The 11480-nt window shown below is 54.9% G+C and overlaps 2 protein-coding genes and 1 pseudogene across 2 annotated transcripts; 1 reads left to right on the forward strand and 2 right to left on the reverse strand.

Moving 5' to 3' along the window:
* Nucleotides 1–675: 675 nt before the first annotated feature.
* On the forward strand, nt 676–2165 carry EOLA1 (endothelium and lymphocyte associated ASCH domain 1). The gene is made up of 3 exons (XM_055565249.1): nt 676–928; nt 1685–1946; nt 2087–2165. The coding sequence occupies exons 1-3, from the start codon at nt 676–678 to the stop codon at nt 2163–2165; spliced, it is 594 nt and encodes a 197-aa protein (XP_055421224.1).
* An 894-nt stretch (nt 2166–3059) lies between these two features.
* On the reverse strand, nt 3060–4528 carry LOC129639164 (heat shock transcription factor, X-linked member 3-like; annotated as a pseudogene).
* Nucleotides 4529–9901: 5373 nt separating this feature from the next.
* On the reverse strand, nt 9902–10826 carry LOC129639954 (melanoma-associated antigen 11-like). The gene is made up of 2 exons (XM_055565250.1): nt 10417–10826; nt 9902–10361 (listed from the first exon to the last, which is right to left on the reverse strand). The coding sequence occupies exons 1-2, from the start codon at nt 10824–10826 to the stop codon at nt 9902–9904; spliced, it is 870 nt and encodes a 289-aa protein (XP_055421225.1).
* Nucleotides 10827–11480: the final 654 nt, after the last annotated feature.

The raw sequence follows: 11480 nt of genomic DNA on the forward strand, positions 1-11480 counted from the left end.
GGGCAGGGGCTGGGGCATCTGCTGACAGTGGAGGCCATCGTGTGGGAAGGGCTGGGAGGAAGGTGGCTCCCAAAGGTGTGGGGAAGACATGTGGCAGGGCTGTCTGAGGTCCAGGGCAGACCCAGGGCCAAGGCTAGATTGGTTAACATGGATCTGTGCTCAGTAGCCCTGGGCTGAGTGGGATATCTGCAGAGCATGGGCAGGGTTGGGGGCTGGGGAGCTGAGGGGTGAGGTGGGGGCCAGGGGTGGGGGAAGCCAAGCCCAGGACTGTGTCTGTTTGTGCTGGAAGAAGACCAGAGCCCGGCCACTGGGCTGTGAAGCCAGGGGACCCACCCTCCCTCCTCAGTGCTCCCAGGGTTTTGAGTCCCTCTGTCTTGGAATTCACCTTGTGCCTCTCTCCCACTGTCCTGCCCTCCTTTCTGACCTCCCAACAGACTGCATGTGATGGATGGGTCCTCTGGGTCACCACCCACTGTCAGCAGACCACGTGGAGATGGATCGAAGGAGCCAGGCCTCTGTGACCCTCTCCTCTGTGTCAGCAGGCTTGGAGGATGCTCGGACACATGAGGCTGATGTCTGGCCCAGGGCTCTGAGCTTGGAGGCCTGTGTGTCAGGCTCCTAGCCTTTGTGGTTCTATGTTTCCACAGCCACATGAAGCCGTGGGAGCCTGGGGAGATGAAGTTCAGCTGTCTGTCCTTCCGACAGCCTTCCGCGGGTATCGTCTTAAACAGTGTCAAGATCCTGGAGATGTGTTGGCAGCCCATGCTATGCGGCCACTGGCACTGTACCCTGGCAGTCCACATCGCACACCGGTCCTGGGAGGACGCATCCTGGTGGGAGCTGCTGGAGCAGAGGCTGGGGATGAGCCCTGCCCAGATCCAGGCCTTGCTGCTGGACGGGGACAAGTTCGGCCATGGAGTGATCACGGGCAACTGATTCCCTGCCCCGTGCTGCCTGCATGGCCCCTGGTGCTGCCCTGGATCTCAGCTGGGTTGTGCTTGTTTGTTTTCTGTCGAACCGTTTGGTGGTGGAGGGGTGGGGGGCTGGGGTTTCTTCAGAGGGGCAGCAAGGGTTCCTGGGCTGGGAAATAGTGGCCCCAGGTGCCTGACCACCACTCTGGTCCTCAGTCCCCGTTTGTGCTCTGAGAGGCAGAGGTGGGTCCAGGTCTGCACATGGCACTTTTCTCTGGGAGTATACGTATGTCTGTGTGTGTGTGTGTGTGTGTGTCCCCATGTGTATCTGTGTGCCCAGCAGAGACCATAAGAGGCACCATAGCACCCAGTCTGGGTTCCCCAACCCCACTGCCTGCATCCAGGCCTGAGCAGGTCCCCTGACTCCCCAGGGGTGAGGCCGCACAGCAACACCTGTCTGTTGGTGAATCACTTGGGGACCTGATGTCCACAGGCTCCCCACCGGGGCCCTTCTGCTCTGTCCCTGCAGCCTGAAGTGGGCAGACTGAGAGTTGCCCATGTCCTGGTGGGTTCGTGGAGCACTCTCCATTTCATTTGGCTCTCTCTCTCACTTGGCCTCACCCCAAATTCCCTTTGCTGAGCTGATCCCATCTGAAATGCTTAGCCAGAGGACCCAGTTCACCCTGGTTCCTCTCCATGATACGGTCTTACTCTCTAGCAGGCATGACTTTGAATCACCTTGTTGTCTTTCTGTGTCCTGTCTTTGCACACAGTTCTGGTGGACATTAGGGACACTTTGCTGTGCCCAGAAAACATAGGTCATGACGAGGTGAAGGAGCTGGAGAATCAAGCCCTGCTACCAGCCCTGGGACAGAAGTACCTAACTGTGCTCACCAACCCCCACTGGCTGCTGCAGCCCATCCTGGGGTGGGCCGGAAAGGACATCTTCCAGGTGTACATCCCCGAGCACCTGATCCCCTTTGGTCAGGAGGCCTGTCCAGACTGGGATCTTGAGAGGAAGGAGACCAGCTCATGGTGACACCATCCAGTCGCCACCAGGCCCTGGACGTGCCCATTTGGTTCAGTCTGAATCAGCCCCATCCTGGGTTGCACTGCCCACTTGGTGTGGGGTCTGGGGCCAGGACTTCCCTCATGCTGTGCTGCTCTGGACTCAGTGAGAGTCTCCAGGGCTTTGACCTTTACGAAAAGATGATGTCGCCACTCGTTTTGGCCCTGCTGGGTCTGGGCAGTTGAGAGAAATGTGTTGTTAGGAAACCGGTTAGTGTTTTTCCCTCTCTGTTTTGGTTCAAACTCCCCGATATTGGAACAGTGTCCAGGGGTGATCAGGGAAGGCTGGGGGCTGCGCTGAGCATCAACAGCCAGCGAGGCCTCTGTCAGGCAGAGAGGCCCACAGGCCCAGAAACAAGCCGTGGTTTGTCCTTGCAGGTGACCCTTGCCCTGCTGTAAAGTGTCCCTTGGTTCACAAAGTGTGTGTGTTGAACACGGTGCCCGGCCGCCCTGTGTCCAAAGATAGGCTCCTAAATACACCTGTGAGGGCAGAGTGATAAGGGCTGGTGTTCACCTTGGGGAAACCTTGTACTTGTCTTTGGGGCCATGTGTTTGCAAGGCCCTTGGCAGGTGAGGTGACCCTGCTTTCCAGTGAGCCACCCCTGGATCGGGAGCTGGAGATGCTCAGCTGCTGATCAGAAACTTGTGGCATCATTGGGGAACCCAGGAGGAGCCCCTTCTTCTTCAGGTGCATGACTCATAGAAGGTGACACCCCCAAGGTCAGGATCCAGGTTGAGCCGTCTGCTGAGGGGCAGCCAAGGCCCAGGGACAAGCCTGAGCTGGGGTGGCCTCATCGCTCACGAGCTGCATGCACCCTTGGCAATGTGTGAAATGCTGCTACTCCAGATGAAAAGGGACCACGTGGACTGGACCAAAGCCTGCCTGGGGAGTGGGCTTCCAGCCTCATATGGCTCATCCAGTGCCATGTGGAATAGCATGGACAAACTGAAAGAACACAGACTTGCAGCTCTCTTTCAATTCTTTATTTACTCCCGTGAAGTTTTGCTGTACTTTATTAGAGCCAGAAATAGATTTTTTATTACGAGAGTGCTTTTGAGTATCCCTAGGGACCTGGCAGCTCAGGGATTGGGGTTGTCCTTGAACTGCTCATAGAGGGCACACTTGTAATCTGAGGACTCTTCCTGCTTCTCCGCCACCTCAAGGGCCTCATTTGGGGCCATGACTAAAAGGGCCGCCATCAGGATGGAGTAACAGGTGTTGTACAGAGTCATCACCAAACCATAACCTGGATACTCTGGGGAGCTCTTGGGCAGTTCCCCTATGCTGTCCCTTCCAGCGGTAGCCAGGAGTACAGACGTGCCATTGCTGGATGTACCCTCTCCACTGGGGCCGCCCTGTTCACTGGGGAGATGGTTTGCCTCAGCCCACCTGGCTACACTGCCCATAGACCAAAGGCCAGAGAACACATGTGAGTGCTGGCTGGGGCTTCCATGAGCAGTTGGGGTTCCATTCTGAACTTTCTTATCAGCCTCTTGTGTGGACTCATTGTGATGGAATGGAGGGGAGCGTCTGGTCACCATCGCTCGCTTCTTTCTCTTTGGGGTGGTTGTTGTTCCATTGGCGGGCTGAGCAGTTGTTCTGGGGTTGACTTTCTTCTGGATGTTCTACAGGAGGAGAGGCTTGTCTCTTTGAAAGTTGGAGTTGTAATGAATCTGAAAGGAAAGATTTTAGCCATCGTGTGGAAGAAGAGCCCTTCCTCGCTGCCCTCCACTCTATCCCCATCCCAGCCTTGCCTAACTATGGAGACAAAGTCTCTTCATTCCTGGCAGGTTATGAGGCCCTAGCATGTGTGCTCTCCACAGCTTCCTTGGGGCTGGCCTTGCTTGAGGTGTTACTGGCCCTCCCTGATATCAAGTGGCCCCTCGGGACCTGGTGTCACACCTGTGGATCCTGTCTAAGTGGATAATGGAATAAGACAGGCCCTGCTTTCTCCTCTTTGCTTAACCACCCTCTCACGAGAAAAACCTTCTCCTGGGAAGTGAAACCCATCCAGCACTCAGCTCGTCTAGTCTAGTCTCCCCAGAAGGGCTTTCTACATCATCATCATCCTGTTCTTCCCTGCAGAGCAACCCAAAGGGTGGATTTTACTGAACCCATACAGGTTCAGTTCAGAGATGAAACTCTTAATGCTGTCTGTGTTGAAGATCCTGTCCGTGCCTCTGTACTGGAGGACCTCCGTGTGGAAGAGATCTGTCTCAATGACCACCATGTCTCCCTCATCATTCCAGCGCCCAGAGGTGAAGGCCGCATCCTCCATGATCCTCCAGAGCTTCCTGGGGAAGGACAGCCCAAGGACGGTGTTATTCTCTTCCTCATTGGCTGTTTCTGGGTTCGGGTCCTGTGGGGTCAGGTTGTCTTGGCAGCCCAGATTTGGGCTCTCAGTTTGGTCACCCTGCTTCGCCAAGACCTCCCCTGAATCCACATTTTCATCCAGGGAGGAATCAGGGAGGTCCCCTGCTGTGGGCTCCCCATCAGTTGATGGGGCCACTGGAGCTGCACGTGCCTCATCTGAACTCTGACTAGCCATGGAGACAGTCTAGCTCAGGAACATTCACTGCAATACCAAAGCAGTGAACGCTCAGGGCAGAAGGGCCTCAGACCAGGGTTGCGGTGCCCAATAAATACTGTTTGGAGATTCTAGAATCTGTATCATGGGCCAGGCAGCCAATTAAATGGTCGCTTCCTTAATTTTTCATGATGTCACAGAGGTCATGTGGAGAGGCAGCCCTGGCCCAGTGTGGGGGAGGGGGGGACGGGGATGGAGATGTGATTCCCAGCTTGTCTCTTGTCTGAAAGTACGGAAAAGTATGTTTCAGGTTGCCTACAAAGGCTCCCATCTGTGGCCAGGCCCTGGATGGGTTGGCAAACGTGCTCTTGGCTCCATTCCCCTCACTAGCAAGGTAGAAGCCTGTGGATGGCTTCTGCTAAAGTTCTGGTGAGTTCTAGGTCAGCTTCCACCAAAAGAGACCCTAGGGGTCAGATGGGCCCCTGGCGACTGTCCCTCCCAGAAGATGGGGTCCATAGTGGGCTGATTGGCCTAGCTTGAGTTGGTGGCCCCCCATCCTTCTCCCTTTTCTGGCTTTGGTCTCTTCTGGCTGGTGCTGCTGGTTGGTAGGCCCCACTCAGATGGCCCCAAAGTCAGAGTTCTATTGTCCTGCCCCCACTGCCACCCAGGTCGAGCTCTCCCCAGTGCAGGGCTGTGCCCAAGCACAGTGGAGACGACCTCATGTTCCACTTGACTTTCCCCCAAGCACCTGAGTCACAGACTTTTCAGGACGCCATGTGGGAGGGTACTCTGGAGCTTTGCTGAGCTTGCACCCTTCTGAGTTCTGCCCAACCCCAGACCTCATCCCACTGCAGATCACAGGCTGTTGTCTTCAGTTTCCATTTCTTCCCATAAAGACCACTCTCGTAGCCCTAGAGTGCTCACTTTGGGAACACCTGTATGTGCTTCTCCCATCCCCTTCCCAGAGCCTTAGATTCAGCCTCCCTGGAGACTGCCTCAAAAGTCCTGTTTCCTTTTGTCAGAGGGGTAGTTGGGCTTCTGCTACCCCTGGTCCTGGCCTCCCACGTCCAACTTGGGTATCTGTGGGTATTTGCCCTTTGAAGGACTTGATTGGGGGCTCAACATATAGCCTGTTCTGTTGTAAACAAGAACTTCACTGGTCTTCTTCGAGGCCAGCTCTGATCTTCTCCACCCCTGCCCCTGTCCCCACCACCACTATGGACCTGATCTCCCTTACCCAGATGGCAGGTACAATGAATGATTTTGTTGGCTCACAGGTTAGGCACTTTTGAAGGGGCCTCCTTTATCCACACTCACTCCCAGGGACAAGTCTGACTTGTTGAGCTAGATGTGACCAAAGGAAACCCCCAATTACCTGTATTTGAAAATGGATGAGAGTCAGGGTGTGGGACTGGATGAAACCTGAATGAGGGTCACCGGTCTTCACTGCACATGGACAGTAGAGCAGTGGGTTTAGAGGTGCGTGCTCTCTGGCCTTTGTGGGCCACTGTTCTTCAAAATCACCATGTAGGGATCAGACCAGCACCTTGGAAAGGCCCATGTGCAAGGACCCTAGGGCACTGTCTCCCAGTGCTGCCACTAGCAAGGCCACTGCCTGGTGTCTGAAAGGGGAGAGCTAAGAGAGTGTGAAAGAAGCTCTCCCAGGGGCCTTTCTGCCTAAGGACTGGTGGCCTGGATGAGCTTCAGGCCTCGACTTGGGCTTCTCCATGGCCTTTCTTCTTCTAAATAGGTTGACAAAGCATTCCTTCAGGTTGATTCCTCGGATTAGGACACAACCCTGGAGGCTGTGAACGTCGGTGGGGCCCACTGGTGGCTCCTCTGAAAGGGGACCGAAGGCCGTGGCATCTGTGGGCAGCCTGGCTAGGTGGCCTTTCCTGACCCCACTACCCCAATTCAGGGTCCCTCCTCACCCCCTGGGTCCTGAGGGAGCTGCCTTTTCTGGCCCGCCTCCTCCAGGTACCACCCAGGCCCTGGCAGTGGGTTTGTGTGGCACCAAGGCACCTTTGTCAGCTGTGGCTCGGGACACTTGTGTTGTGCACACACAAGCCCTCATGACGTCTAAGGCCTGCCTTTCTCAGCCTGACTTTCCTGCCCCTGTGCTTGGTGGCCCAGCCTCAGCGTCCCCAGCCCAAAGGCCCTCCAGATGCTCCCCTCCCTCACTGCGGCTGGGGAGACCTGGAGCTTCAGGGGTCTGCCTGTGTTACCTTCCTTCCCATATCAGAGGAAGCTCTTGTAGGGGCCTTATCCCATTGGGCACTGGGACCATACAGTCAGGCCCTCCTCCCTCCTGCTCAGTGAGGAGCTGGTCACCCTGGCAGGTTCAGTTGGGCAGGAGGCCCCATGGCAGCAACAGGGACAGGGCACCACCCTCACGTGGGAGGCACTGGGACTGGACAGAGATGCAGGCCCCCAGCAGAGTCAGTTCTCAGCAAACCCCAGAGCAGCCCCACAGTGCTTCTGATTCGCCTCATCCCCTTCCTTCCGCAGGCTGCTTTTTGTCACCTCAGAGGCATCATGTAGCACTGAGAAGAGGAAGGCAGGAGAAGAGGGAAGGTCGGGCTGTGGACTGGGGTGGATGGGAAGGGCGGGGGCTCCAGAGGAATTGAGACCAGGGCTCGGAGCCCACCCCAACCCTCACTAGCACGTGCTCCTGGGAAGATGCCCAAGGCCCATGGCCTCAGTTCTTCATCTGGGAGGTGAATGGGTGTGAAGAGCCCCGTGTGTTGGGCTGCAGGATGGGCCTGAGAGACAAGTCAGAGCTCGCAGGGCCTGGCAGCTGTTTGCACTATGATGGCAGGGCAGGAATCTCTCACACTGTTCCCCCCAGACACTCTTCACTCTCCACTGTGGGATGTGGTTGACTGCTTTGTGGTCCAGGGCATGTCAGAGGATAGGTACCTCAATAGGATGTGGAATAGCTAATCAGCCAAACAGTATGATTTATAAATAAAACACAGTAATTTTTCCAGCTAGACCATAATGGACCATAGTGTTAGTTGCTCAGTTCTGTCTGACTCTGCAACTACACTGACTGTAGGTTTCCAGGCTCCTCTGTCCATGGGGATTCTCCAGACAAGAATACTGGAGTGAGTTGCCATGCCCTTCTCCAGGGGGATCTTTCCTACCCAGGGATCGAACCCAGGTCTCTGACAATGCAAGAAGATTCTTCATCATTTGAGCAAGTCCCATTTCCAGTTGGAGGACCTGTTAAATTTGGGTGTGGAGGAGTGTTCCAGCATGATACAAGCTGCTCCAGGAAATGGAAGCAAGAACCACTCTTTGCCTGTGTCCCAGCTGGTCTTCATCCAAACCCTTACTTTCCATCACTGCAGCCCCAACAATGGTAAAGTCTTTGATTATGATGGCCAATTACAATCAAGATAATTAAAAGCTAATTAACACCTTGAATTCTGGATCTCCAGGACCAGGTAAGAAAGGGTCAGCCCATGGATTTCTGGGCATCACTTCAAGGGAGTGTGACCGGAGTTCTGTATGATTCCTAGCAGATAGGGGGTACTACTACTACTCCATCCCTGTGGTCAACAGCAATGCAACAAGAGCCAGACCCCTTTCATCCTGCCTCAGAAAGAGATCTCTCTGGGGTTAATCCAAGATCCAAAAGGACACCTCACAGTAATGTCCCATTTCAGAGTTTCCCCTCACCCCCATGACATATTTCATGTGACTGTGGCTCCTAGACCATCACTCCAGGTGTGGGGCTGTCCTGCTTCTCCCAGTGTCCCCACTGCTAACACAGGGCCTTTCACGGAGCAGAGGCTCCATAAAGGTCTTCAGAATAAATGAGCCAATGAGGAGGGGGCTGCTTAACTTAGATTAATTCTACTTTCTTAAGCGCAGGCTGCTGCAACGGGCACGCTAAAGTGCGGCCGAGAGGAGCCACCCCACATCCGAGGTCAGGGGCAGAAGCCGGGAGGACCCCATGCCCGAAGGGCGGCGGCCAAGAAGAGTTACCCCACGTCCGAGGTCAGGGGCGGCAGCCTGGAGGAGATACCCCACGCCCCTAAGCCCAAGGCCAGGGGCGGCGGCCGGGAAGAGCAACCCCACGCCCAAGGCCAGGAGCGGTGACCAGGAGGACCAACCCCACGTCCAAGGAGACATGGCTGCGCGGGCACAAGGGGGCCTAGAGGAGCTATCCCACGTTGAAGGTCAGGAAGGGGGTCAGTGAGGAGATACCCCCCGTCCAAGGTAAGAAGCAATGGCTGCGCTTTGCTGGAGCAGCAGTGAAGAGATACCCCACACCCAAGGTAAGAGAAACCCAAGTAAGATGGTAGGTGTTGCAAGAGGGCATCAGAGGGCAAACACACTGAAACCATACTCACAGAAAACTAGTCAATATAATCACACTAGGACCACAGCCTTGTCTAACTCAATGAAACTAAGCCATGCCCGTGGGGCAACCCAAGATGGGCCGGTCATGGTGGAGAGATCTGACAGAATGTGGTCCACTGGAGAAGGGAATGACAAACCACTTCAGTATTCTTGCCTTGAGAACCCCATGAACAGCATGAAAAGGCAAAATGATAGGATACTGAAGCTTGGAGGGATTGGGGGCAAGAGGAGAAGGGGACAACAGAGGATGAGATGGCTGGATGGCATCACTGAATTGATGGACGTGAGTCTCAGTGAACTCCGGGAGTTGGTGATGGACAGGGAGGCCTGGCGTGCTGCGATTCATGGGGTCACAAAGAGTCGGACATGACTGAGCGACTGATCTGATCTGATCTGATCTAGATAACCCAGGTAAATCCAAATAAACAGAGATCCCTTAGCTGTACAAAATGACACACAAAAAGTATAAGCAGCAAGAATTCACTACTATCCCTTTTTATTTTCTAAATCTTCCACCAACTATATCACTGCTAAATAAGTTCACATTTCCAAAATCATTCTAATTCCATATCATCTTGTGCAGGACTATGAAATAAAATGGAAGCGTTCCCAATCTCTTTTACAAAACAGCAAAACTTTTGTTCTTGAACTGGCTAAGTACAAACACACTGTGATCTACATCACTGACACAGTTAGATACTGGAATGCATTGTCTTCTATTAAAAAGGAATAACATTTGAAAAATTCCTAAAGAAAAGAGAGATGAGTCTCCATGTGATTGTAGAGAACAGGAACACAAAGATGCCACATACTGGGTTCTCCCAAAGGGCCCGGCTCTCACTGCTGAGAAGGCTGACCGCTCCCTCTTCAATCACAGAGGGAAGGATCAGCCTCCTTTCCTGCCCCCTAGGACAAGGTGTTGGACGTGGGCCCGGAAGGAGCCTGGCTGCCCCTCTGGCTCAGAGTCCCCTTTCTTCCTCCCTTGTAGCTTCTGAAGAGAGGGTGGAAGGAGCTGGGACCCCTTCAACAGACTTTATCCAGATACTCCAGAACTTTAAACTTACTGATCTCTGAGTAGGCCCAGGGACCCCACAGGAACTCATAGCAACCAGGGTTGCCATCAGGCAGCTGCTGGTACTCCAGGTACCCCTCCCGCACCCACACTTGTGTCAGCAGTTCCCTAGGGTCCCCAAAGATGTAGTGCTCCCTCCGGGGACACACCCCTATCCTCCTGAGTGTTCTCCATATCTCCTCAGGGGCATGGTCATCCTCCACAGCGATCAAGCACAGGATCACCACCAGAAGGCCGGGTTTGGGCAACCCCTGCCCATCCCTCGGCATCTCATTGAGGGTGAGGCTCAGGGTGGGGACCAGGATATAGGTGTGCTCACTGGGGTCCACCTCCTTCACCTCCAAACCAAAGACCAGCTGCAAGTACTCTGCAGCTTGACCGAGGACCACCAGGAAGGGGTCTTGGTAATCTCTGAGGACACTACTCAGCACTTCTGCCCTTTGTGATTGGCTCCTTCATGAGATACCTGCTAAGCAGGAATTTCACCAACTCATTCTTCTTCACCCGTAGTGCATCTGGGAGCAAGGACTTGGCATCTTCGTGGTCATGCGAGGTGCTTGGTACTTCTTCTTGCCTGCTGAGGCCATGGCCTTCAGATTGGCTCCCCAGAGTGGCAGCCATTGCAGTGGGAGAGGGGCAGACACCCACAGGGCTCTGTGGGAAACTGACTGTGGCAGCAGCAGCCACCTCCTCCAGGGTTCCCCAGACTGGGAGACAGGAGGAGGAGTAAGCTGCATCTCCTTTCTTCCCCTGCTCCTCCACCTGCTCCACCTCCATCTCCTCTTCCTCCTCACCCCAAATGCACTGTGCCTCCATCAGACCCTCATTCTCTCTTGGATCCTGAAAATCTCTCTCAGGCTGGTGGAGTTCATGCATCCTAGGCATGATGACTGTAGTCAAACCACAGACCGGAGTGAGGCAGGGGGACAGAGGCAGACCACGAGACTGCAGGAGAGGCTGGTTGTGAGCAGCCTCAGCTGAGAAACCCACTCTGGGTGGTCTGACTCAGGCCACTTACAGGTCTCCTCTTAAGGGGTGCTCTTGGGCCTCATAGAAGAGCTCCTCCTGAGTGGCCTGACCCATGGCTACCCAAAGGAGGATGTGAGGTGTCTCCCCAGGGTGCAGCCAGCCAAGCTTGAGGTTCCAGGGGTGAGACGGTGGGGGGATTAGGGCCTTGTGGGCTCCCCTCTGTGCTGGGATGGGGAGCCCCTGGTGCACATTCAGGGCACCCTCCTAACCTTGACTCCTGGCACTGCCTGGACCTCCTCTTTTCTCTGACCTGTGGACATGGGCCATAGACCTCAGCCTTCACCTCCTGGTTCCTGGAGCTCCTGTGACAGAAATGGAGGGAGCACCTCGAGGGTAGACTGTGGCACAGACTTGAGCCTTCTGTGCTGGTAGGAGGGGTGGACTCTGTGAGGTCCCTCCAGATCTCAGGTGGGTAGTCCCATCGGGGCTCACGTGTAGTGCTCACTTTTCTCCTGGCACGGCCTGGTCCCTCCCCTTTGGGGACCTGCAGGGAAACTCAGA

The sequence above is a fragment of the Bubalus kerabau genome, chromosome X, assembly GCF_029407905.1.
Source record: "Bubalus kerabau isolate K-KA32 ecotype Philippines breed swamp buffalo chromosome X, PCC_UOA_SB_1v2, whole genome shotgun sequence".
Taxonomy (NCBI): domain Eukaryota; kingdom Metazoa; phylum Chordata; class Mammalia; order Artiodactyla; family Bovidae; genus Bubalus; species Bubalus kerabau.

Bases quoted from the DNA above. Each gene is read 5' to 3' on its own strand.
- EOLA1 (XM_055565249.1), top strand. From the start codon at position 676: ATGAAGTTCAGCTGTCTGTCCTTCCGACAGCCTTCCGCGGGTATCGTC. The intron at 929-1,684 runs GCAACTGATTCC...CTTTGCACACAG, and splicing joins CGGCCATGGAGTGATCACGG to TTCTGGTGGACATTAGGGAC. The intron at 1,947-2,086 runs GTGACACCATCC...CTCTGGACTCAG, and splicing joins AGGAAGGAGACCAGCTCATG to TGAGAGTCTCCAGGGCTTTG.
- LOC129639954 (XM_055565250.1), bottom strand. From the start codon at position 10,826: ATGCATGAACTCCACCAGCCTGAGAGAGATTTTCAGGATCCAAGAGAG. The intron at 10,362-10,416 runs GTATCTCATGAA...TAGTGTCCTCAG, and splicing joins GTGAAATTCCTGCTTAGCAG to AGATTACCAAGACCCCTTCC.